Consider the following 27324-nt stretch of genomic DNA (forward strand, 5'->3'; position numbering starts at 1 on the left):
CGACCCGTCAGAGCCGCGGCGCGCAGCGGGGGCACCGCACCGCGCAGCTGGGCCCGGGGCGCACCGCACCGCGGAGCAGAGCGGAGCGCACCGCACCGCGCATCCCGGAGCAGAGCGGGGCGCACCGCACCGCACCGCGCATCCCGGAGCAGAGCGGAGCGCGGCGTCCCGGCTTGGCACCGCCCGCGGCCCTGCGCGCCCGGCGGCGGTGGCGGCGGAGCCGCGGGGACGCGGGAGGCGGCGGCGGGGGAGGAGGAGGAGGCGGAGGAAGGCGCGCAGCAGCGAGCCACGCAGCTTTGACGTCGCCGGGCTGCGGCTCCCCGGCTCCGGCTGCCGGCACGTATAGCACAACGTGACGGCACACCGCCGCCCTCCATTCACGCTCACACACTCACACTCGCACACGCAGCGCACACGCACCCACCCCGCGGCAGAGGGAAGCCCGCCGCCCCCCCGCCGCCCCCCGCCATGGGCCCGGCCGCCGCTCCGCAGGCGCGGTGAGGGCTGCTCCCGGCGCGCCAGAGCAGGACACACCTCCGCGGCCCCCCGCCCTCCCCCGACGCCACCTCCGCGCCGCGCGGGGGGCCCCGCGCAGCATGCGGGGGCCGCGGCGCTGCGATGGCATCTGATGGCCGCGGGGCGCAGGCGGCTGCGGCGGCCCCGCGCGGCGCTCGGCGGCCCCGGGAGGCGGCGGCGGCGGCGGCCGGCGCCCTGAGGGGGCTGCCGCTCTGAGGGGGGCTCGCCCCGCGCCGCTCCGTGCCGCTCCGCGCCGCTCCGCGCCGCCCGCTGCGCAGGAGGAGGAGGCGGAGGCGGAGGAGGAGGAGGAGGACCGGAGCGGTGCCCGCCGCCTGCCCCCGCCGCCCTGCCTGCGCGGGCGTGCGCGGCTCGGCCGCAGCGGAGCGCGGGGCTCCGGCGGGCGCTGCGCTGCCTCCCCCCCGCGGCCCCCCCACCGCCGGGCTGGATATGTGGATGCTCACGTGAAGATGGATGTAGCGATCGGGCTGCTGGGGCTGCTGACGGTTCTGCTGGAGGGCAGCTCCGGGCAAGGGGTGTACGGTGAGTCCGGGGCGCGGCGTGACCTTGTCGCGACTGTCGCCGGGGCGGGAGGGGGGGGGGGGGGGGGGTGTCCTCCTTCCGCGGCCGCGGGGGCGGCGGGGCCCCGCTGCGCGCCGCGGGAGCCGGCGGAGGCAGAGCGGAGGCAGCGCCGTTGCCATGAGACGCTGACATTGCGCGGCGAAAACCGGCGGGGGGGGGGGGGGGGGGTCGGGGAGGGGGCGCGGGGGGCTCCGGCCGGTCCCGGCCGCTGCCGCGGAGCGGGTGGGCGCCGCCGCGGTGGGCTTCTCCGCGGCCGCGGAGCGCCGCGGGGCCGCCCGGGGCCGCCGCACTTGTTAGCAGCGGCGCTGCCGCCCGCCCGCGGCCGCGGAGCGAGGGGCGGGGGCGAGCCGCAAACTTCCCGGTGCTCCGCCGGGGGCGCGCAGTCCCCGCGGCCGAGCGGCGCTGGCGGCTCCGCGGGCGGGCGCGCAGGGGAGCGCCCCGCGGCCCCGCTCCCCCAGCCTCCCCCCGGCAGTGACTTGCAAATCTCCGCCGCGGAGCGGGACGCGGGGGGCTCCGCCGAGCGGGGCGGCCGGGGCCGAGCCGGCGGCGTCCCCCGCCCCGCTTCCAGCACCCGGGTCCTGGGCGGCTGCGTGGGGTCTGGCGCTGGGGCCGCGGGTCCTGTTGCTTCCCCCCCCACCCGCAAGTTGGCCCCGTTTCGGCGAAGCCCGGAGCCGAGCGGCGGGGAGAACCGGGCGCTCCGCTGGACCGCGGTGCTGCGCGGCGGGGACGCCGCCCGGTGCGCTGTCCCCGGCCCCGGCGCTGCCCCGACCGCGGTGATGCCCCGGCCCCGGCGCTGCTCCGGCCCCGGTGATGCCCCGGCCATGCCCCGACCGCGGTGATGCCCCGGCCCCGGCGCTGCCCCGGCCCGGCGCTGCCTCGGCCCCGGTGATGCCCCGGCCCCGGTGATGCCCCGGCGCTGCCCCGACCGCGGTGATGCCCCGGCTGCGGTGATGCCCCGGCCCCGGCTCTGCCCCGGCCCCGGTGATGCCCCGGTGATCCCCCGGCCCCGGCGCTGCCCCGGCCCCGGTGATGCCCCGGCCCCGGTGATGCCCCGGCACTGCCCCGGCCCCGGGGATGCCCCGGCCCGGCCCGGCGGTGGTGATGGGGGTATGTAAGCGGCGGGGCTGGGCTCGGCGGCGGTGCGGTGGTGCTGGGAGCCTTGGCTCTGGTACTCGGTGTTGAGGAGACTTCATGAATTTGCCAGTAAATGCTTCGTTTGACATCTGCTCCTTCGAGCCTCTCTGTGCCTGTTTCGGCACTAAAATATTTGCTTTCCACCAGCAAGGCAGCCCCAGCTAGACATGCACTTCCCCCCCCTTTTTTTTAATTTTGCAAAATTTCAGTGTAATTGAAAATGTCTGAGGGGTTCTGCTCGCAGCGGCTGGATTACTAACGTGCAGATCTCGGCATCGGCAGCGATGGGGCTCCCTGCCTTCCCGAACACACAGGCACATATTGTTGGATGCGCTGGAATAGCAACTGCTGTCATGAATAGGAGAGGGCTTGTTCAGGCAGAGCGTGTTTTGTGGGGGCCTACAGGAAAGGGAGCCTTTGCCCTAGACTGAACGCCGGCATTGATGCACGGGCGATGTCACATGCAGATTTGTAGTAAGACTTTTGTTTGGCAATGGTGCGTTTTCATCCTGTAAAATGTAGCGCCTTATTTAGGTTAAGGACGATGGGTGAAGGGCTGATGAGAGGGGGGGGGGAGTGAAGTCAGTCATATGTGGCTGTACTATATTTGAAACCCGTTTCATGTGAATCTGTGTTTCTTCATTGACTCCCAAAGGTTGGTTTGAGAAAGCAGACAGAGCTCTGCCAAAAAAAGCCAAGCCCAGGGTATGCCTCCCGGCAGCCTGGAGCGCCTTGAAGATCCCGCTTTGTGCACCAGGGCCATTTTGAGAAGGGAGGTTTTGAAGGTAGTGCCCTGAGTTACATTAGCAAAAGCGAGCCCCAGCCTGGGAGAGTGAGCCCGCTTAGCCGTTGTTGCTTTGGCAAAATAGACTTGTGGGATTTGAATAACTTTTTTGTCTCTTATTGAAGATTTCAAGATCCTCACAGCTCTGCTTCCAAGAGTGGAGCAGTTAGGAAGATGTCTTGCTGACTTAACCCACTTGTTCCCTGCGTTTGTGCCAATAATCTGAAATGTCGGTGTCTCTTCTGAGAGCGGGCAGAGCCCCAGCAGCCTCCTCTGTAAGGAAGGCTCGGGGTGTTGCTCCGCTTCGCCAGGCGAAGGAGTGTGCTACCGTGTCTGGCCGTCCTCCCCGTGCCCTGCCTCTCTCTCCAGTCCTGCACGGAGAACTTGCTGCTTTGCAGGTCACTCAGACCCATCATTCAGGTGCCGTCTGCCACTCCGACTTCTCCCCAGTTCCTCCCGTTGTGGCTGTGTCTCATCTGCAGGAGGACCTGTGTCCCCGGGACAGGGTCTCACTCGTGATGTGCACTGCCCGAGCTCCACCTGCCTGCTCTCCGGCACTGCCTGCCTGCCTGCCTGCCTGCCGCGGATGCTCGTCTCTGACACTTGCAGGAGGTGTAGAGAGGGACCGCTCAGCTCTGCCCTGTGCCGGCACAGTGCCTGGCACGGCAGCGTGCATGTCCACCCAGAACAGCAGCACTTGAGAGCTGTTTTGGTGCCTTCAAATGCAAAATAAATGGTCCGCATTTGCTTATTCCTAGTTCATGCAAAAAAGCAAATTAACGTCCCATGATGTCTGGCTGTACATCTCACCGTAAACTTTCCTCTGTTGCTTCTGAATAGTAAAGCTGTGATTAAAAAGTCGGTTGCTCGTACAGCTGAACCTAAGGGGGAACTGAGGCACCGGCACTGGGAACAGTTTCCCAAGGTTGAAGAGCAGGTCTATGACGGAGCCAGGGCAGGTCTGCCCAGTGTCCACCGTCCCCTGCTCTGTGCTGCACGCCGCTTCTCCAGGGGATGGGGGGAGAGCAAAGCTGCTAAAATCCCTGGCAAGACATACAATTCCTCAGCTCTGCTTTGCCCAGCTTGTTTTCTTGGTGAAATAATCTTTAGAAAAACTGAAGTGCTGTATGCACTTTCCCTCCCGTTTAAATTATGCGTGACTCGCATGGTTAATAAAGCAGAAAACACAGGTATTTAGAACATGATGGTTATCTTCTCACCGAACTTCAAGTTACAAGAGAAGAAAAGGCTGAATGGGAAGGCCGACGTGGGCATGGAGGGTCTTTAAGCAGATAAGCGGCAGCTCATCAAAACGTGGGAGTTCTGTGAGAGTGGAGAGCAGATTTCCCCTTCCGTTTCCCCGGTGCCAAACTGCCCTGGCTGGGGGGCTTGCTGGGGACCCGGGGTTCAGGCGCTGAGATGCGCGGTGTCCCCGGGGACCCACCATGTGCCCTGCGGAGCGAGGAGCAGCATAGTGAATGCCTGGAAACGAGCCTGAAGAGCCCGGGCGCTGCCACCGCCTCCTGGGTGGGAGCCGGAGGGATGCCTGGGGAGCAGGAGGGACCCGGTGGTGGGAGGACCGCAGGGAGTGATTGCTCCAGTGTTAGAGCCAACACTTTCCGACACTGGGAAGCTGTTTCCAAAACATGCAAGTCACCATAGTAATGGGGAGCAGCCGTGGTACCCGCTGGGCGAGGTGTCACTGCACCCATGGGGGTGTCGTGCATGGGGGGGTGCAGCCCCCCCGGCACCCGGAGCAGCCCCCTCTGTGGCACGGTTTCCCCATGGCCACTGGGGTATGTTTTACCCACTCCTTGCAGAGCTTTTGGTTATTTTCCCATGACTTCAGCTGGAAATAAGCAGGGCAGCTACTGAGGACAAGTTTTTCAGGTACGTAAACACCAGGTATGTCAGGGAAAAGTGTGTGCGTGCAGTATTCACCCCTCTGTGCACCCCCAGGCTGTGTTTTATGCCAACTCCTATAATGAAAAGCACTGAACATCCCACCTGCAGATGCGGGTAGCGTTAGGACGGCTATAAATGCCTCCTGAAAGCAAGTGATCACAAATGTGATGAGTATCCACTGTGCTCAGACGTGCCAGAGTCTCCCCGAGGCTCTGCCCCTGAGCGTGCAGCGTGTTGGGAGAAGCAACCGTAGCTAAGGGAATGACCGGGCTTTTCGTTGCTGGTGCGAAGTAACATGGAAGCATAGGTGGTTATTGTATTAAATGTCAGAGAGGTTGTCCTTGTTCCTCGTGCCAGGCATAAAATGTTACCCGACAGACTTAAGTTTTATTGCGGTTGTATGTTTTATAAAGAAGCAGGTTTGGAAATGGGGAACCCGAAACCCAGAGCTGCACGTTCCCCCCCCCCCCCCCGACGGCAGCTTGATTGGGGTCTGATGAAGCTCTTTGTATCCTGGGGGAGGTGGAGCAGGGTCACACAGTGCCAGGAAAGATCTTCCGTCGCCTCCGGCTGCCTCTTTATAATGATGGTTATTATTCTGTGGTACGCTCAGCTCCCTGGGGGGGTTAATGACTGCTGGCTTCTGAGCTGGGAGTGTCTGTGTGCCGCTGCTGACCTGGCCTTTCCCTAACGCTTGTCCTGGTCGAACAAGTGGATTACGAGGATGAAAGAAGGGAGGGAGGGAGGGAGGGAAAAAACCCCACTCAAAGCAAGAGCATTTTCCCCATTAGACAGTCCGGTTTCCCGTTTCTGCCGGCGAGGGCGGCCTCCGGCTCACCGGCCCCAGATGTCACCGCGGCGGCGTGGGGACGGAGGGTATTTCCGTGGTGCTGCTGGCCTCGGCTGGGTGTGAATGCGCGTGTTGTGTGGGCTGGTTTAACCCCACACAATTCGGGACATTGTGCGAGGGAAGCGCGGCGGCCACGGGAACAGGGGAGGAATTATGCGGTGCCACAGGGGCCGGCGTTTCTGAGCAGCTGTGCGCTCCTCCGCCGCCCGCTCCAGGAGGTTTTGCAGGAGCCAACTGATCATTGAGAGCTTTAACTCTTAACTGAGCCCCGGAGAGGGATCTCCTCCTCCCTCTCACGCCGCAGATGTTTACACTGGGATTTCGGCAGTGGTCTGAGATGAACTTCAGCTTCAGCAGCTAAACCTGGGAGCGTGCAGACGCGGGGAAGCAGCCGCCGTGCCTCTTACGGACAGCCAGGCGATTGGGATTGGCTCTGCTCCCGTGGTTCTTAGTTGTGCCACAGGTAAGGGGCCGTGCAGCACCCGGCATCGCGGGAGCAAGGGGGTCTGGTGTCCGGGCGTGCTGGTCTGTGCATTCGGGGGGCTGGTTTTGTCCTGGGGTGCAACAGTTTGGGGTCGAGGGGTGCAAATGGATAGAGTCAAATTGTAAAAATGCTCGATAGTAAATGTGTGGGAGAAGATCAGCAGCGGCGATTAAGCCCGACTCCAGGTCTGCTGAATCGATGCAGAAACTTCCGTCAGGTTTCGCGTGTCCCGGGACATGTGCGACAGCTCAAAGCAATCCTCCTGGCGTGCAGCGAGTTGCCTCCGTGCTGTGCTGGATGGCATCGCAGCACATCTCATCCTCCCAGGAGCAGCTGATGCTCTTTTTTCATCTCTGGTCAAAATGTTGCCTTTGACTCTGTGCGAGGGAGATTTGGAGGAAATCTGGTGGCAAGGAAACAGTCTTTAAACAAATAAAATAAAAGCTCTCCTGGCTGAGAAGAGCAAAATCCAGTTTAATTAGAATCAGTCAGATGAAGTGCTGTGGAGGAAGGAAACAGATGAATGATTAAAGCTCAGTTCTGTCTTCTACCTTCCTCAAATATTTTCTGGGACCTCCTTCGGTGAAGGGATGATCTGCTTCCTGCACGCATTGCAGTGCCAGCCTATATATGCATGTATATATATGTATACTCTTGTAGGGCACTGGGTCTTCTGCAGTATATCCCCTATCTCCAGCGGAAAAAACCCTTTCAGATGGGAGGCACCCAGCCACGGGCCACGCGGGAAGCAAATGCAAGCGGGGAGGATGCTCCCTGCCTCCCCCTGCCAGTGCCAGGACGCCGTCACTCTCCCTGACTTGGATGGGCTCAAGGCCATAAGTTGTTTCTTAAACCATGTTTCTTAAACCTGGAAACTCTTTTTTTGGAGAAAGGGGTTTCTGAGGGCGGCTGTCTGAGGGAAGGCAGCTCCATCAGTCCCCATGACCTGGGTTTGACCCAGTGCACACGTTCGGCGTTTGCAGTGCTGCCGCTCCATCGCCGCTGGAAGAGCCCTCCCTCGTAGCCACGCTGAGTCCCCACGACTGGCTCCCCCTTTGGTCCTTCGGTTTATCTTTTTATAGACCCTCTTTCCAATTTCGAGTTATGTCTGGATCCGACTGAATTATTTCCTGCCAGCTCCATAAATAATGGCCTCGCTAAATATAGCTGAAAATGGAGGGAAGTCGGTTTGCTATTCTCAGGCAGATTTTGAAGCCTGGCTCTTCTGGAAGGAGGACTTTCTTTCAAGACATGGTGGCTTCCCAGGAGCAGACCGGTGGCCCAGCCTGGGAGATACCTCCTTCCATGAGTGCTTCTTGCATCCACGAAAGGTTGCAGGACCAAGCGGTTGCCTTGAACATCCTTACAGGCCCACATCGCTCTTGGCAGCATTTAGCTTGATTTTGACATCTGTTTGCCCCGATTGCTTGTTGCCAGCATATTTGGGTACCAGGGAGGTTTGTGATATGGAAAACAGGTCTTGTGAGGAGGGACTAGAGGAGCTCCATGCGTTGAGGTGGTTAAGATTGACTGAGGTAGTTAAAAAGGGAGATAAATGTATGTTATAATTATCTCAGGAAGGAAGAGGCAGGCAGTGGTGAGGAGCTAGCTCCAAGCAGCCACCTAAGGTGTTAGAGGAGCCAACAGCAATCATTTGAAGTCACCAAAGCCCACAGTGGAAATAAGGATGAGTTTTTTTGACAGCTGGGGTAATTAGCTGTTGGAGCAGCTCACCGAGAGACGTGCTGGACTCCCTGATGTCGAACATCTTTGATATACAATCAAATGTTGTTTCTTAAATTGGCGAGCTCAATACAGGTAGGGATTGCTAAGGGAGATCTCTGGCTCGTGGATGTGTGGGAGGTCAACCCAGATGAGACCCACTGTCTCTCCTGGCCTCAAACTCTAGGAAGCAGATAATCGATTTTTAATATATCAAAGCAGTGATCGGAGTAATATATGTTATTTAGCAAATGGTCTGGACTTTAATTATGTTATTAATACATTACATGATTAAAACACCGTGTATGAAATATGCCGGTAGGTAACTCTCAGCGTGGGAAGGGAGGAGGAGATGGGATCAAGGGACCGAAAGCTCCCTTCCACTCCTCTGTGTGTGTAACGCCTGCAGTATCACTTTCCGTGGGCTTTCTGGTGTGTATAGCGCACGCCTTGTTCCGGCTGCGGTAGGCACTGCTCGGGAGTTCACAGCCAGGTTTTTGGCAGGCAGCCTCTGAGTGCCAATGTGTCCAAGTCCCACTGGCTTCGAAGTGAGAGTGCTGCTCAGGCCCCCCTGGGAATGGGGCTCCGGGGGTGCTCTGGAGGCATTGGGGCCAAGGGCTGCCATGCTCCGAAACGCAGTGGCTGGGCGGAGTCTCACCAAGCGCTGGCTGCTCTGCCGGAGCCGCGTCGTCCGGCTTCATGGCACCAGCAAGTGGAGAAATCCCACTGCCCGAGCAGTCGTTTTGTAACTCGGAAATGTGTTTTTGTGACTAGATGAAATAGCTGGTTATCCCTCACATGCTGTAAGACTGTCCTGGAAGATGCTGTCTCTGCAGAGCAGACAAGCCGGGGAGCTGAGGGACCGCTGGGGCCAGGGCTGGGGCAGAAGCAACCGGGAGCTGCTGCAACATGGCCTCAGAGTATGAAGAGGTGGGTGGAGGAGGGTGCCAGGCACAGGACACCCCATGCTAGGAGCGTAGAAGGAGCAGAAGGTGACGCAGCCCGCGGTGAGCGGGCACCTCCACACCTTGCTGCAAAATGCTCGCTCCGACCCTCACCATCACCAGCCTGATTTTTACTGAAGGCATGGGAGCAGTGCTGGATGAAAGCCACCTGGAAGGTGGGGTGGACGAGAAAGATCAACCCTGGAGCAAGCCTGGGGCCATGCTGGGGGCTGTGCATGGCTGGGCTGGGCGGGAAGCAGGCTCTGGGGGCTGGGGAGGTGGTGGCCCCTCTTAATGGCATTGCTCGGGGGGGGCTGCAGCAGGGTGGGAAAACCTTCCTCTGGTGCCAGTAAAGCTCTTCAGAGGCACTCCATATAGCATGGCCATGGATTTGGCTTAGGGAAGAGCCACATCCTTTCCTTGGCCCTTTTTCTTCTCTGGCCCCTTTCACATTTCATCCAAGGTGGATTTCAAGTATGAAAAGATAATTATTTAAAAAAAAATAAAAACCAGAGCTGGAATTGCTAGGCAAGCAAGTGCAAGCTGTGTTTCAGCATGCACTTCTCTCTTTAGCCTGTTAGCAGTACATATCCATGCTAGCAGTAATATTTTCTCTCGTTTAACAGTAGCGGTAAGTGCCAGCGGAGGAGTGAAGGGAAACGGGGGTGGGAATGGTGGAGCGGGGAGGGCAACGCGCTACCCAGCCGGGGTGCGAAGGATGTGATGTGGCGTGATCCTCCAGACCCAGGCTGCTCCCCTGGCTTTCACCGGACTGCTGGGTGGCACCCGGCAATTTTTCTTGAAGGAGTAATTCAAGAAAATAGCTGTAATTTCGGGGTGAAGAAAATACCCTACTTCTGCCTTTATTGTGTTTTTTAGATCTCCTCTAGTCCTTGCAGTGCTCTTCAAAGAGCCTGTGATGAAGAGCCTCCTTCCCACTGCCCACCCCGTGGGAGACCTCCCCCAAGGTCCCCCAGGTCTGCCTGGCACCCAGCACTGGTACCCTGGGGTGTCCCTGGGCTGGGGACACAGCCAGTTGCAGGCTCGTAAAATGCCAGTATTTTGGGATGAAATAGGAACACCCATGGGATGCAGGTATGAGCCGCCTCGGTGCCTGCCGATGCCTTGGCTGTGTCTGGCTTCCCGTGGGATGGCTCTGGAGCTGGTACAACCCAGGCTGTGGATGGGCACAGGCACCCCAAAAATCCAAGCATCCCGTGTCAGGACACAGTAATGGGCTCTTGAGGGCTGTTTGCATGACAAGGGACACTTCGGTGCTCATGGGTTCACTGACCTAATGCTGGATTTCATCTTTGGATGCTCTTGCCATGTGTTGGGCTGGTACTTGTTTGCAGGACTGTGCGACATCTGTAATGATTTTCAGCTCGTAACATCTCTATTCATAAAGGGATGTGGCTGCACAATACTTCAGCATTTGAATGTTTGGGGAAGAAGGGTGGGTCACCGAATGGTGTTGAGATGCCTCTGTCAAGCACCTTGCTCTTCTCACATAGCCTGTACCTGAGGTGTACCCGAACGCACTACAGCATCATGTACCCCTCTGCACCATGCAGGTGGGTAGGCTCGTAAGTCATCCTGCTTTTCCATTGCACCCAGCCCTGTCAAAGACGATTCCTAGAGCTTGTGAAGTGGTCAGGATGCTGCAATAAGCACCCAGAAAGCTGAACTGCAGTTGCTGTGAGCTCGCCCATGGTCGTGGGTTTAGGTGTGAGCTGCCTGCGGCTTTGGCGTGGCTGTGCACAGGCTGCATAGCAAGCGCGGGAGCCTGGAGTGGCTGTATCCCGACTGGCGGTGTGTGCTTGCACAAAGCTCGGTGTCACTGCTGCCATCTCACTGAAATAGGGCACGTTAGAAATTGCACTGGTGCTTTGGGGAGGTGTCGGTAAGCTCCTGGCTACAGGTTGGAGTTGGTTCGCACATGGCCGCTGCTAGTCGATGCCTTGCTTTGTCGTGTCTGCACTGCATGGAAATAACTTGGGCAATGTAATTAAATTAATGAGTATCTTCCTAGAAGAGCACAGTTTCCATTAAAAATTATTAAAATGACTAATTTTCTCTACAACTCATGATTTTTTAAATAATTTGTTTTCCCCACAATTGAGAAAAATGGTTTTGTGGATTATACCCAAACAGGTGGGAATTACAAAGTCACTGGGACCACCAGGAGGACCAGAGGAGAGCGCAGCATTTAGCATGCTGATTGTCAGGGCTGTAATTACATGCTAAATGGTACTTGTGGCCAGTGAGACTTTTCCTTTTGGTGGTGGTCGGGAGGACTTTGGAAAGGCAAGAGGAGCTTTGGTGGTGTGCTGGTAAGAAGACCTGGGGAGCCTTCCGGGTGGTGGGTTGAGCCTGCCCACAGCCACCGACCAAGGTCGGTGCTTCTCCATCACTGGCAGAGATGCCCTGCGGGGACAGGTGGATATGCGCCGTCTGTGTGCTGCTTAATGAGAGCCTCTTATGGCTTTTAGCATCTCCGTCATCTTCCCTGTGCAGTGGGAGAGGTGGGAGAGTCTGGGTCCAGCAACCTTATGCCAGGGGGCTTGTTATGCAGCACTGGTGTCTGTTTTAAAGCGAGCCTTTCTGATCTGGTGAAGGTAAAAGCTAACTGTCCTTGATGCACCAATCTGGGAGCCTTCGGTCCTCAGGAGACAGCCAGAGAAGCTGCGCCGTCATCATGAACGTGAAACTGCCGGGACTTTTACTCCTTACATCGTTTCACTGACTAATTCTGGCTGGTGGCCTACAGATTTGCGAGATAGGGATCAAAGAAGCAGGGAGATAAAAGCCTTATACCAAGCCGACCAACGAGCAGTCATCCTCCCATTTTCGCGGGGTGCGCTGTGATGCTTCATTCCAATCGAGGAGTCGATAGGAGCTGCGCCTGCTCCATCCGCATGCAGGGCAAGGTGCGTTCGTACCGCAGCACGGCTCGCTACGGCTTCCTCGCAGGTACGCACAGCCGGTGTTGCTGTTAATACTTGGATTAATATTCTGGGTTCCTGTCTCATTTCTCAAAGTGGAGTTAAACCTTGTCGGGGCAGTTCTTGTTTTGTGAGTATTTGAGCCTTGGGGAAGTTTAATGCGGAACTTGAAAGTATATTCCATACTAGAGAGAGGATGTATCGTAATGAGATGTTACTGGAGCTACTGTGCTTCGCAGTCCTTCTCAAGCAGTCTGGGAGGAAGTTTATAGAAATGATGTTGATTTTAGGTACCTCTTATTTGTGCAGTGTTTTGAGAAGTTACTTCTACTGCCTCCGTGTTGCAAGAGTCTGCACCTCCACAGGTGTTAAATAGCTTCCTTCCATCCACCAGAAGAGCCTGACCCCGCTGGGATGGGGACCCAGATTTCCATGTTGGGTAGCTTCTTCCACTGCTCCGTGTCTGCTTTCTGGAAATCTTTTTGGTCTAATGGGAGCCTGACAGGCTTCCAGGTAAGTCCTGCTGACCGTCTCGCTATCTTGAGCTGCCGTGATTAGATCATCATGGATTTGTGCTCACGTTAGTTTTCTCCCTTTCCCAAAGTCATCCCTTGCTGTTACGCTGGTGATGGTTTGTGGAGCTACCATGACACAGTTGCACAATAACCTCCTTCTGGGGAATAAAAATTCAGCTCAAGTGTTCCTTCCGCAGTGTCGTGTGGTCACTGCCTTTATTACAGGGATTAAGATTATATGTTCACTGAGCACAATTGCAATCATTTGGCAGTTGAAGTCATTTCTTTTCAACTGCTTAATCATTTACACGCCAGTTTGCCCCTGCTCAAACTCTTTGGAAACACTGGCCTTAGCATTTCATTAGCATTGTGTTGTGCGGTAGCTGGTGTGTGCAGGGGGCACGTACTGTAAAGTACTGCACCATGAGAGCATCATTTAGGGTGGAAGGGGGCTTGGGAGGTCTCTGTTCCACCCCCTCCTCAAACCAGGGCCAACTCCACCATTGGGATGGGTTGCTCAGGGCCTTCCCTGGTGCAGTTTTGAACATCTCTGCAGATGTTCACCCACACCACTCTGGGTCCTTGTCCCGGTGTTTGACCAAACCCCTCGTGAAGATGTTGTGCCTTGTACCCAGTAACAAGTTCCCTTCTTGCACCTTGTGCCTGTTGCTTCTTGTCGTTTTGCTGCACACCTCCATGAAGACACCGGCTCTGTCTTCTCTATGACCATCCACTCGGTGTGTGATGACAGCAATTAGTGTCTTCACCTTCTCTTCTCCAGGCTGGATGTCACTTGACCTGCTGCCTGTGCTTTTGCTAATACAGCCCAGGACGTGGCTGGCTTTCATCCCTGCAGGAGTGCACGAAAACCTTTTCTGTAGAGACACTTTCTCAGCCTGTCCTGCCACATGGGGTTGTTTCCTTGCAGCTACAGGACTTTGTATTTGTCCGTACCGAAATTCGGGAGTTTTTTGTCGGCCCATTTCTCCAGCCTGTCCTGCTCTTTGGCTTTCCCCATCCATTCTCTGTGTTCCTGGGCCACGTGTCTATATTGTCCCCTTCCTCAGAGTGGCACAGTGCTCTGAGCATCTCCCCTAGGAAGAAGAGACCCTCCTCTGAGCATGGGGGGACATGAGCAAACGGGGCAGACTGATGCTTTGAGTCTTGCCCCATGCTTGGAAAGCAAAGTCTGTTTTGTGTTCCCAGCTCCCCATGCTGGGACTGGTTGAGGTGGGATGATAACTGCTCATGAACCCGATGGAGATGGCACATCTCAGAGCAGCTCGGAGGGGTCCTGTAGGGAGCAGGTCCTCACCTGTGTGAACGAGGGGTGTGCAGTGGTATTTTGACTGCAGGTTTTTCCTTTGAATATCTGGCATCTTAGTGTACCGCTGTTAAACTGAAAACCCTTGTGAATATGCTCGCAGCATGGTGGGTGCTGGAACAAGTGCTGGCTGTTGAAACGTGCTTGGTGGGAGTAACACAGTGGAGAGAAAGGGGGTGATTTGCATTCTGTAATTAGACTAACCCAACCATTCGGAGAAGGACGAGCCAATCTGAAGAACTGATTAAATAAAACGTCATTGAGATAATGTTTATAACAACAACGCACACGCTTTATCCAGCCTCTCCTGCCTTAATAGTCCTTTATCTTGTAATGTGACTCTTTTCTTAGAAAAGTTATTTGTACTGTTAACAATAGTATTTAATAAAAAAAGTAGCTGGATACCTGAGAAACTCCAGGATTTCCCCAGGAGTCAAAAAAAAAGGATCCTTACCATCCCAGCTGTGCAATCTGCCCGCTCTCGGTGGCTCTTTGTGCTGGAAAGGGGAGAAGTGTGTGAGCGAGGGGCAGGAGAAAGGCGAGAGGAGGGGGAGGATGGTGGTGGTTCCCTCCCGTGCCCCCACCGTGTCCCTGCACCGCATCCCATCCTCCATCAAACCATCCGCTTCCATCGTGTCACCACCCGTCCCGGGCATGCCACCAGTGGCTTCCAGCTTCACCCTGAGCTAAAAACTTGAAGGTCATTACAGTTTAGGGCTCGGGGGCCTGGATTATGAATTAGCAAATAAATGAGTATTTCCTGGTGGAAGAAGCTGAAGGAATTGGGCGCTGCATTAGGCTGCCCACCTGATTAATAGCTGTTTTTCCTGAAGGTGGAGTTACTCTGCTCTTCTGGGTGTCGGATTGCTTTCTTTTTTTTCTTTTTGCTTAGCATTATATTGATGGAATATAAAGCAATAAGGCAGTCTTGGCAGCATTACGCTGCAAGGGTCAAAGCAACGAGGGAGTGTTGCCACAGTAGCTGTTTTAGAACAAGTTTTGCCCTAGCATTCCATCTCCTCAAATGATGGGGCAAAGTCCTCTTTTCCTTGCCAGCCTCGTGCTGTACCTCCTCTGGCAGAGGGGCAAGATGCAGACGTGAGAGAAACATCACGATTTCGTGCAGCTGACAGCATCCCATACACCCAGCTGCCATTTAGACAGCTCGTTACTTCAGTTGCCAGCCGGGGCTGTTCCCCGCTTCCCCGATTTTTTCCCCTTTCCCCCACATCCCTGCCGAACAGTGCAAAAGAGAACTTTGTAAATCAGACGCTTTCCTGCGACCTCACCCAAAAATTTAGCACAGCCTCGCTTTTTCCTCTGCACATAAGCAAGGCTGCCAACACCAAGTCAGTTGTAGAGCTGTTTACAAGGGGCACGTCTGCAGCCCCACGGCTGGAATTAATTCTGTTCGTTACTTAAAGCAAGGCCAGGCTGGCAGCTTGCTTTTCTTTCCATAGGGGCTGCAAGCAGCCTTGGAGTGGGTTGGCAAAGCTGGGGTGCTCCGGTTACTCTCCTCTTCCAAATGTGAGTTTTTTTTTTCTTTCATAAAAATGACTCGTTTGCCTGGGGGGGAGAAGATGTGTGGGGGAAGCCAGTGCTTTCTTATACGCACTGTATAAATACGTTAAAATGTGGTCAGGGAGGCGGCTGCTTTGTTGTGTGCTCAGTTCTTCTGTGGGCTCCTGAGTAAAGGTCACAGAGCAGCTTTGTGGTGGGTCTGTAGGGATGCTTTGGTCCCAGCTAGGGATGCTCTGGTCCCAGCGCTGCATCTGTGCCTCCGGGCCTGATCTGCTACCTGTTTCTCCAGGTTGTCATGTGTGGTGTTTGACTGAATCCCAGTGAAGAAGAGAGAAAAATAATGCTTTAAGGAGAGATGGGTCTCTGGGATGGGCCTGGTCTAAGTTCACTGGGGTTGGATGTGGGGCAAAAGGAGAAATATGTGGTTTTTTGGATAAGTGGTAACTTCCAAGAGCTGCAGGAGTCATCCCAGGTGATCAGAGTGTTTTGACAATGTGGAAATGTGCTGGGGGTTATTCTGGTTTGGGTTTTGGGGTTGGTTTGTTTTGTTTTTTTTTTACCTGCATGAGTGCTTTAATATAAAACAGAAGGGAATTTTCAAACAGGCATTTCAAAATGAAAAATTGAACTGTTTCACTTAAACAAATGTCAAAACACTTAAATGTTTTCCAATTATTCAAAAATGCTGTCAGGAATTTATGGAATATGTCGGGCTTTGGAATTTACCATTTTTTTGTTGGAAAAAAGTTTTGTGGGAGGAGGAGGGAAAAATGTCCCACTTGAGCTTCCACAGCAGTGAGCCACGTCTGCTATGTTGCATCCCAAGTCTTGGGTCAATGAGAAATGAGCTGATCTCCAATCATATACAAGCAAACCTGTCCCCTTTCAGTGATTTCTCCTTTTATAGTATGATCGTGCATGTGCCGTCGGCTTCCTTTGTACCGACATTTGGAGTGATCTATTTTAAATGAGCAAGGCTGTTGTCACGACTTGGCTTTCTTTGTGGCTAGAGGTCAGATCCAGCTCGTGATGCCAGCTGGGTTTTGTCTAGCCTATGGTGTCCTGTTGTATTGCAACGCCAATTAATTGATTATCAGTTAATCCATTGTACATGACTGTAAATGCTAATGGCAATGTGTATGAACAGTTGTTTGAGGTGTCCCTTCCCGTGCAGGAGCCGGGATGTCTGTGTCAGCAGAAAATGGGACTGAGGTGATTAATGTGTACGAATGAGCCTTTTCCGTATTCGTGGGGCGTGACTTAATTCGTGTTGGTATCAATGCCTTCCTGGGCTGCTGTGAAGGTTCAGCCGGTGCCCGCTCTTAGCCAAGTGCGTATTTCCACACAAACAGAAGATCCGCTTTGTAATCTGCGGTCAACCAGGTTGAAGAGCTTTTCACTAATAAGCTATGAGAGTGCTTATCTGAGGCAGAAGGCTCTCACATTTTCTAGCTAGTTTAATTAATGTATGTTTTGCCTTATAGGAAAGCTTAACTTTACCTCAGGCACCTGAAAAAAAAAAAAAAAGAAATTTTACTGTTGCAGCTAAATATTCTCATAAAGAGAACATTTTGATGCCCACAGCTACTCTATACTCAAGCAAGTAAAGTCCTCAAACTTCAGGGGCTTTTAGAAGTGTAATACCAATACCCTGCAACTAAACTCTCATCCAGCGAAGTCCGATGGGATTTCACTAATGGGTTTTCCCATCCCCCCAGCACTCACATAAGAGCCCCCTCAGAGCCCTCTCCTCGGTGTGGTGGGATGAGTTAGAGAGAAGGGAGTGGAGTTTCTGGGTATTTTTGCTTTAAGGATTATGATAAATTGTAGGAGTGATGCATAGACTTAGGGCAAGCATAAAAAATGAGTGTGTTTATCTAAGGAGTAGGTGTGAGTCCTTTCCTTCTGTGCCCACCAGCCAAGGTCTGAACTCCTCCACTCTTGGGCAGTTCTTGATGTTCCTTTCACAGCTGATGTTCTGGAGAAACAGTGGTGCCATGTGCTCTGCCTGAGCTGTTCAGGTAGTAGGGAAAACAGAAAACTGGGTACTCTGCTGCCTACGGACAGTGTCGTCTTGCCAGTATGAGATAAGGTGTCTGGTGAACCCTGGAACGGAGCTGGTGAACACCGAGTGTGGAAACACAACAGGGTGATATTTAGATATGGGTATTGCTGTTTCTGAAGACCCTCCTCCTCTCGGTTGACTGATGTGGCTAAGAAGTACTTGAAGCTTAGTTGTCAGGTTCCTTCACTCCAGTGACTTGTTCGTCATGGGCTGGTAGCCAGATTTGTTGCACTGGAGATGAATGTGGCAGATTGATCCATGAGGGCACGTGTAGTCTTGTTCACCAACCCAGGTGTTGCAAAGGTGGGACAGACCCAGTGTTCACATGGCAAACAGGTTTTGCGTTTAAGAGACTTGCAGCTCCAACCTCTGGAGCTTTTGTATGGTCATCTTGGTACAAAAACGTCCGGTCCGCTATCTGCAGCAAAACTCCTTGTAGCTGGGTGTGAGGAAGATGCATAATGACCTTCTCTTCCCAGAATTCAGTTCCCCATTGCTGCCTGTGATACTCCTCTAGATGTGACCAAAGCTCATCTGCTCCCTTATGCAGTGCCACATCTGTGGGGTATTCAGCCGGCCAAGCTGGGAGAAGTTTTACTGAAATGTATTGCCATGAAATGGTTGAAACTGTGTTCAGAGACTCTACTGTAAGCAAGTTACTCTTGAGGCAGTAAGCCCTGGTGGCTTGCATCCCATGGGAGACCCAAGTTTTGTCTCAGCACAGTAGGGTACAGAAAGGAAACCTTGAAGCCACCCAAGTCAGTGCAGTGAGTCAGCCAAGAGGAGGGTGGGAGAGGGCTGGGACCTCTGGGCACTGCTGTTGTGCATCAGATGAATACTACTTCTGTCTGAGTGACTCCAGATTTGCTATAAACAAAATGATAATCTTGCCCGTGTATCATTCCCCTTATTAATGACCCTGGGTCAAAGCAGCTGGACGGAGCATGCGTGGCCGGTGCAGAGCTGCCTTGCTGAGTGCCACGACCAGCACTCCTGGCGTCTTCCAGGGCTGATGGAAGTTCAGAGCTCCAGGCTCGGCTGGTTTCTGTTCACATTTCCCTAACTGCTGGTTGAAAATGCAGTGTGCGTAGTGCACGGGAGGACACATTGCTCTGACCCCAAAGCCTCTCCAGTACCAATGCAATGGGTGAGCAGGGTTTCTCACCTCTATGTTTTTATTGGAGTGGAGGCATTCTCCCGATGGCAGGCGAAAGTGGCTGTGGAGGAGCTCCGCCTGCGCTGCGAACCTGCCGTAGGAGCTGTCAGTGCTGGCAGCTGGTATTTTTAGATGACATCTCTCCTCTGAGGCAGGAGCCCAGGCTTCCTTTTTCACTCTGCATATGAAGCGCGACTGCGCTGGCACAGCGGATGACTGCTCCGGCGAAGGTGTTGGGGAGCGGCTGTGCTGGAAACACAACTGTTGTGAATGGGAGCAGGAAATACCTTAACTGTGGGGCTGCGATTCAGCCCTTGAGCTGATTTACATAATTTCTGCTACTGATATATCCTGCTACGAATGCTACCCAGCGGGCTTGAGCAGCCTTGCTGTGCTTCCACCAGATGCGTCTGTATCCTGACATCTTGGTGGTCCGTAATCTTGGAATGGTCCAAGTGCATCAAACCCGATGTTGGCCATCCCCAGTTTGTGTAACCGTGCTTGGTGGTGGGGTACCCTCTCGGAGCCGTGCTGACCTTCGTTGGTCAGTGTCGTGGTTTAACCTCAGTCGGTAACTGAGCACCACGCAGCCGCTCGCTCACTCCCCCCCCACCCCCCCCCCGGTGGGATGGGGGAGAGAATTGGAAGAGCACAAGTGAGAAAAACTCGTGGGTTGAGATAAGAACAGTTTAATAATTGAAATAAAATAATAATAACAATATAATAATAATACACAAAGCAAGTGATGCACAGTGCACTTGCTCACCACCTGCCGACCGATGCCCAGCCAGTCCCCAAGCAGCGGCCCCCCCGGCCAGCTTTCCCCAGTTTATGTACTGAGCATGACGTCCCATGGTATGGAATGTCCCTCTGGCCAGTTGGGGTCAGCTGTCCTGGCTGTGCCCCCTCCCAGCTTCTTGTGCACCCCCAGCCTGCTCAGTCGGTAGAGCATGGGAAGCTGAAAAGCCCTTGGCTAGTGTAAGCACTGCTCAGCAACAACTAAAACATCGGTGTGTTATCAACATTGTTCTCACCCTAAATCCAAAACACAGCACTGTACCAGCTACTGGGAAGGAAATTAACTCTATCCCAGCCGAAACCAGGACAGTCAGTCTTTCAGTTTCTGTTGTGGGGGGGGTGTGCAAATGCAGGCAGGCAGAAATAAAGCAGATGGGAGTGTGCGGTAATGAGGACAGCCGAAGATTAATTTGTGGGTCAGTAGCGCTCCACCATTGAGAGCTGCACAGCTGTAGCTAATACAGGAAGAAATTAAATTGCAGTAGTGGTTAGGATTGGTGTTGAAAACCTGCTCCACAAATTGGCTGTGCAGTGAAATATGTCCACTGTCTATCACTGTCCCTATTTAAAGCCTAGTTTGTTTTTAGGGTCTCGTGTTTAAAAAGAGGTTAAAAACTCATTAACTATCCCAGTGCCAGCAAGGGGGAGAATTCATCACAGAAAAGCCCTTTTACAGGTTGCCCGGAGAGGTTGTGGCCTCTCCATCCTTGGAGATATTCAAAAGCCATCTGCACGTGGTCCTGGGCAACCAGCTCCAGGTGGCCCAGCTTGAGCAGGCGGGTCAGACCAGATGACTTCCAAAAGTCCCTTCCAACCTCAACCATCCTGTCATTCTCCATCAGCGTTGGCCCCAACGGGAACTGCAGTCCTTACAAGGACAGTCCTGCTGCAGCTAAAAACCAGAATGTTTTCCTTTTTTTTTTTCCATTTTCTTCACTTTTGTTTCCTCTAAAGCCAGGAGATAAAGGTAATGTCCGCATTGCCATTGGAAAATAAAGCAAAAGAAAGGGAGGAACAGGTATTGGCATGTTTTTCTACTGTGGCACAGGATGACAAGAACTGGAAATTCGTACTTTTTCTTATGCTGTCAAAACATTATGGCTAAAATTGGCCTGGCAAACTAATTCTAACCACATGCTGTTGTTGGGTGAGGAATTGGTTAGATGGTCGCATCCGGAGGGTAGTGGTTAAGGGCTCAATGTCCAGATGGAGATTGGTGACAAGTGGCATCCCGCAGGGGTCCATATTGGGACCGGTACTGTTTAATGTCTTCATCAGTGACATAGACAGTGGGATCGAGTGCACCCTCAGCAAGTTTGCAGCTGACACCAAGCTGAGCGGTGCGGTCGACATGCCAGAGGGACGGGATGCCATCCAGAGGGACCTGGACAAGCTGGAGAAGTGGGCCCGTGTGAACCTCATGAGGTTTAACAAGGCCAAGTGCAAGGTCCTGCCCCTGGGTCGGGGCAACCCCCGGTATCAATCCAGACTGAGGGATGAAGGGATTGAGAGCAGCCCTGCCGAGAAGGACTTGGGGGTACTGGTGGATGAAAAGCTGGACATGAGCCGGCAATGTGCGCTCGCAGCCCAGAAGGCCAATCGTCTCCTGGGCCGCATCCAAAGCAGCGAGGCCAGCAGGTCGAGGGAGGGGATTCTGCCCCTCTGCTCTGCTCTGGTGAGACCCCACCTGCAGCACTGCGTCCAGCTCTGGAGCCCTCAGCATAAGAAAGACACGGAGCTGTTGGAGCGGGTCCAGAGGAGGGCCACGAAAATGATCAGGGGGATGGAACACCTCTGCTATGAAGAAAGGCTGAGAGAGTTGGGGTTGTTCAGCTTGGAGAAGAGAAGGCTCCGGGGAGACCTTCTTGCAGCCTATCAGTACTTAAAGGGGGCGTATAAAAAAGATGGTGACAGACTTTTTAGCAGGGCCTGTTGCAACAGGACAAGGGGGAATGGCTTTAAGCTAAAGGGGGGTAGATTTAGACTAGATCTAAGGAAGAAATTTTTAATGCTGAGGGTGGTGAAGCCCTGGCCCAGGTTGCCCAGAGAGGTGGTGGATGCCCCATCCCTGGAAACATTCCAGGTCAGGTTGGACGGGGCTCTGAGCAACCTGATCTAGTTGAAGATGTCCCTGTTCATTGCAGGGGGGTTGGACTAGATGACCTTTAGAGGTCCCTTCCAACCCAAACTATTCTATGATTCTATATATTTTTTGAGTAAGAACTGCAAAGTGAGTCTCAAAGTGAGCATGCTTTGTGGCTGTTCCCCATCTGAAGAAAACACTGCTGTGGGGCCACTGAGGACATGGTGGTTGAGGGATGCTTTCACCGCGCAGCCATGGTGGGTGGGTGCTGGCGGGTGGCCTCTGGCTCCTGCTGCTGCCAGGTTGCCGGTTATATTGGCAGTCCCATTTGGTGGTCGTTCGTAGGCTGGGGAAGAAAAAGGGTTAGCAAGGTAGGTTGTGCCAGTGGGGGGAAAAAGTGAGCCATCCAGGTAGAGAAATCCATAAGAGAAGAGTAAATCTACTGGTGTGATGGGTGGGGAAGTGCTCTGCTTACAGCGGGGCTCAGCAAATCCGCATTCTGCTGTAAAAATCACATATTTCTAGAATTATTTATCCATTATACCAGAATTCTTTTATGCTTTTTTCGTGATGTGAAATCTGTGGCTGCTCAGCTTTGTGCTGCTCTCTGCTATCACAAGGCTTCATAACATGACTCTGTAATACAGATGTCTCTCAAAGTGTGTGTACTTGCCTGTGCCCAGATGTGCTCACAGCGTTAATCCTGCGGGGTTTGGCGTGCAGGAGGTCAGGCTGATAGCCAGCTCATTGCACAGGGCTGTGCTTGTGCCATTCCCGTGAAGAGTAATAGGAGCCAAGGGCTGCACATTAAGGAATCAATTCTGCAATCATAATGTGGGCAAAACCCACCAGGTGCTTGCACATTTGGTTTCTTAGCCAAGATGGTCTCTATTTCATAAGCCTGTAATGACTCACCAGTGGTTTTGCTCTTGCAGGAATGAATATGTGCTCCTTCCTTCCTCAGATCCTTCAAATAGCGAATGTACAGCACTTGGCTGCTTGTTCTGCAGTTATTAGCTTATAAAGCACCATATGGAAGAATATTAAATAAAGCACTGGCTTTTTCTGAGTGCTGAGTGATGTTAGCTGATAGCACTAGTCCTTCTGAGGATGGCAGTTGTGTGTTTCTGGCTGTCTCTCTGCTGTCTGTTGCGGAGTTTGTGCCACGTCCCTCTCGGAAAGGTTGATGCTGGTAAGAGCCACTCGGCACAAGGACCTGGGGTATGTAAAACAGAACTGGACTTCTGTTACAGCTGCAGGGCCATAGTATAACATGTTCCCAAATGAAGGAGCTCTCTGCAAGGCTTGTACTGGTGCTGGATGGCTGTCTGCACAGCGTATGCCTTGGTGGCGCGGGCTTTTCCCAAGTGTGACACTGTACTCTCCAGTGTAACAGTGCTTTTTGGGTCACTGCCTTCCAGAAATGCATCTCTGGTTTTGGATGTACCCTTTCCTTGCCCAAATTCTCCAGTTACATATGCAGTAGTAATATTTGCTAATGAAAATCAGGTGTGCGTGAGAATATGTGCCTGGTTTGGTCATATTAAAAAGTATATAACTTTGCTGGTGGAGCAAATCAGATGTGTAATAGATGGATGATGAGGATGATCTTGTGGGGTTTTTAGAAGCAATTTATTATAGCTCTTAAAGTTTCAGCTCTGGCTCCCTGGTGGTGTTAAATATAAGATGTTGCCTAGAAAAGCTGTTGTGCTTATTGCGTTGCACACTGGAATATAAGGTTTACCCTGGCTAATCCTTATGTGTCTCATCAATTTTGATTAGGTTATTGAGGAGGCGGCTGTGTCTTGCAGAGGATGTGTGCAGTGTCTGCCAGCTGCAATCCAGCTGTGCGGCACTGGTGCTCAGCTCCTGGGGTTCGTGCTGAGCCCAGGCAGAGCTCAGTGCAAGTGCGATGAGGATAAGGTGAGCCTGGAGACACCTGTAATAGTGCCTCCTTATGTTATTTTATGCAAGATATATATGCAAGACTTTACTTTTGTGTCTGTCTCTTCTTGTCTTTGCCTTCTCTCTCTCAAATCCCATCTTCAACAAAACACTCCGGACCTTTCCTGTGTCCTCTGTGTTGGAGGTTTAACCTCTGCAGCCTGGGGCGTTTGCTGTTTGCCTGACCACCAGCGCAGCATGCAGGGAGCCCGGATGCTACTCCCAAGCTGTGCAAGATAGGTAAAATAGCCCCAAAGGATCAAATCTCTTCCACTGCTGAGAGATGCTGTTGTGTATCTGTTGTGCTAGAAAAGTTTCTAGTTTTAACTAGTTTGAGATCACCGTGAAGTAGGAACAAAATCACATGCAGAATTAAGATCCTCTTAGGGTTGATTTTTCTCAATTAAAATCTCAAATTTACAGCTGCTCGCTTAGAGCAGGAAATGCATTTTTCCACTTAAGAGTACGGTTGTGTCATTAACTTCATAATTGTAAGACTGTGTTATTACACATTAAAATGTTAATAAAACTTACCTAAAGCATGGGGGCTTAAAGCAAAACTCTGCCAAGCTGTACAAGGCTGGTGCTTGAATGGACCAGCTAGGGTAAACTCTTCTGTCTGTGTATGGACCTTAATTCGGGTCTCTCTGCGGATGCTCGCTCAGAGGTGTCTGCTCTCGGGTATCCCTGTGCAGGGGAAGCACAAGGTTCCCGGAGTATTAAAGTTCTCAAGGTCTGGAAAGAGGAGGCTGGTTCACCAATTTAAAAGCCATGTGGAGGGTGTGATGCAAAGGTCACTGGAGGACTACGTAGGGTGGGAAGATGAGGAGAGGGACGGAGGGGAAGGGAGAGAAGTAGTGTGCCAAGGAAACAAAGAAAGAGCTTTAGCAGGGGGCAGAAAACTAGAGCTGTTTTTCCTTTTTTGAGACAATTTTACTTTGCCTGCAAAGCCGTTAGGGTAGGACTGTGCTGTGTTCGTGCATCACCTGGGATGTGCAGTGGGATCACAGCTCCTGGCAGAATTTCCAAGGCTTTATTGCAGTGTAAATAATAATAATTAAGCATGTCCTTACAAAGCAGTCATGGTAGTGTTTAGTTTGGGGGGGGAGGGGGGACAAAAGGAGAAGCATTATTAATTACTGTAAGAAGTATTAAAGGATCATTTGCCTTTCACAAAGGCATGGCGAATGCAGGAGATCTGATACCAGGAGCCCATTTTAGTGTGAATCCCATCGTCTCTTCGGCGCTGGCCCCATCCCTGCAGCTGCTGAGAAGGACAGGGATGGAGCAGGGTGAGCCCCAGATGTGGGTGAGCTGTAAGCTGTTGTCCAACTTCAGGGTAATTTCTAGAAGGTCCTGTGGAACATTTTCCATTTTTATGTATTTCAAAAAAACCCAAAGAAATTGGAAAGTAAAAAAATACAGCAGGCTTTGCGAGGCTTGTCAGCTTGTTGCCTTTTTAAATAGGAAGGTGAAAATGAGGTTTATGGAGAAATGATGTGGGAATCAAAGGGAGGATGGTGATGGCTTTCTGAATTTTCTTGGAGTATCTCCTCGGTGTATCAAAGAAATACGGAGCAAATCCTCCCAAACTTGAGCAGAGCGAGAGGTGGGAAATGAGGAAGCAGTCTGGGCATCTGACTCGGTTCACAGGTGGTTAGTGCTAAGTACGTGCTCTAATTAACTTACTGAAAGACTTTCTCATGCCCTTCTAGGGGAAAACCTGCTATTGACATGTGCTTATATTGTAATTCAACAGAATCCATTCTCCTCTGTCTGGGAAAAAACCTTTTTCAGCTTTCCATCATCTGAACGCCTCTGTTGCAGTGTTACATATGTGACTAGAACAGTCTAGTGCCTTAGTGATACAATAACGTAATAAATTGGTACAGTCTGGTCAGGGTATTGTGTAGGATAAAGAAAGCAGCCCAGGAACAGCAGCACTTAAGCTTTTAGGCATCTGAAGGGTTATGAAATGATGAAACACAAATAATCCTAACAGTAAAGCTGTCTTACTGCACACTTTGAGGTATTGTGGTGTGTGTTCTGCAGGGGTAAGTACATGATATCTCTTTTCTGATCCCTGCAATAGTGGGAGCTAAAATAGGTCTAGGAGGTCTGTTCAGAAAATAACCATCTTCGGGGTTTGCTTGTGTGTTTTTGTTTTATGACGAATCTTGAAGTTCATCTCCCTTCCTTAGTCTCTGAGCACGGTTCTGTTGAGTACCAGCTCCCCTGTAAGGGTTTCAGGACTGTTGTAGAGCGTTGATTCATTTTGCTCTGCAGTCTGGCACAGACTTAAACTTCCGTGCCGTGCACGACTAAACCGTCCCATGGACCTCTTGCCTCTGCAGGAGGGAGCTCTGCCTCAGCAAAAGCAGCGGCATGTGATAGCAAAACAGCTCTTGAAGTCTTACTTGTTTTGGACTATACGTTTCTTTTGATGGATTCGGGGAAGAAAACTATGTAGAGCCCGCAAAAGGTGGAACGGGTGTGGGGATGGGAATCTCACTAACGGACATTCCTGAGTTTGATTTTAATGAGCAAACACTGTACCACCTGGCATGACAAGGCACTTAAGCAGAAAATAACGGAGAAAGGAATGTGCAGCTGGAAGGAGAAAAACAAGACAAAGACCATGAAGGCATTTCGCGTGATCAGGAAGAACGGGCCAATCTGCTGGAGCATAGATGCGCGTGAACACAAGGCTATAACTTATCTGCAAGCCGCAGGTAGCGCGTGTGTACTTCTGCTTGCTATAAAAGATGCTAACAAAGAGCAATAAAGGTCTTTGGTTGCCGTGCCTGCCGGAGTCCGTGCCGCTTTTCACCCCCACAAACGGGGACTTGAGAGGGGGTATGTAATGGCAGAGCAGCTGTATTTGGACAAAGCAGGTCTGAAAAATGGATGGTGTTTTGAAGCAGCTGACTTTGAGAGCATCTCAGACACAATAGGGAGCTTTTGCCCCAAACTCCCTGGGAAAAAGGGTTTTAGCATTTCCTCTAAGATACTACAAGATATCTTTTATTATCACACATGGGTGGTGAGAACACTAACTCACAGCCTGGACAGGTTTTATTTTAAAGAGAAGGGAGGGATGAAATGTCCAAGGGACATCTCAAGTTAGCTGAGGTACAGACTGCTTGCCAGAAGTGCATGGGGCTGCTTTAAACTGGAGATGCAGAGAATGGAAAATAGCCCCCACCGAAGCATCCAGGCTTAAAACAGACATGCTGTTGCCATGCCACAAGCAGGATTTCTTCCTGAATGTGTGCCTGTGTCCACGTGATTCGGGTTGTTGGACTGAAGACATACAGTAGACTTTCTTAATTTTGAGAAGGGTATTTGGGCAAAGCAACATGCAGGAGGACGGGTGGCATATCTGTGCCTAGGTGTGTGTCTGCATGGGTTTGAGTCCTGGTGAGGTGGTGGCTCTGGATCTTGGGTCAGAGGTGGTCACTTGTATGTCCCCAGGAGCAGAGCAGCCCAGTGGGAACAGTCTCACAAAACAGGAGACAAGGCATCCCCAAGGGTGTGCTCGAACCCAACCACAAGTCAGGGACGTGATGCAGAAAACACTATGGGAAGTGGCACCATTCAACTGTGGCTGCTGGAGGTCCTTGAAGGGTCCTTCTAGGGTGGAGGGTGGTGTGGGGAGAACAGCAGGACCTGGGTGCTGTGGCATTTAGAGGAACCTGGAAACTTCTGGTTCAGCCCTCTGACTTCTAAGGGCAGATACAGGGTTTTTTGTTTCTGTTCTTGGTGTAGAGTTGCCAAAGAAAGTTTTCAAGGCAGAAATCTTTCTTTTAACAACCCATCAGGTAGCAGCAATCTTGGAGACCTTGAGAGCATCACAGTCCCCCTGGGAATATGAAAGGAGGCACAAACCAATGCGATGCTTATGTTTGGATAAAAAGCAATACTCTGGGTTTTAACATGGTTGTGGCCAAGCGATTTATTGTCTCGCTGTCCTAGGAAAATGAGGCTTACTCAACCATGCTGCCTGTTCCTCCCTGCTGGCTCTCAGAGCTGGAGAGCACTCTTACTCATCTGAG

At 52.6% G+C, this 27324-nt stretch overlaps 1 protein-coding gene across 1 annotated transcript in view; it reads left to right on the forward strand.

The window, feature by feature from the left end:
- The first annotated feature begins 933 nt into the window (after positions 1-933).
- MDGA2 (MAM domain containing glycosylphosphatidylinositol anchor 2) overlaps positions 934-27324 on the forward strand; it is a 397387-nt gene continuing 370996 nt past the window's right edge. The window contains exon 1 of the mRNA XM_076345813.1: positions 934-1056. Coding sequence (XP_076201928.1) covers positions 984-1056 — 73 coding nt within the window. The 5' untranslated portion in view covers positions 934-983. The remainder of the gene's footprint in view (positions 1057-27324) is intronic.

The sequence above is a fragment of the Aptenodytes patagonicus genome, chromosome 7 (genome assembly GCF_965638725.1).
Source record: "Aptenodytes patagonicus chromosome 7, bAptPat1.pri.cur, whole genome shotgun sequence".
NCBI lineage: Eukaryota > Metazoa > Chordata > Aves > Sphenisciformes > Spheniscidae > Aptenodytes > Aptenodytes patagonicus.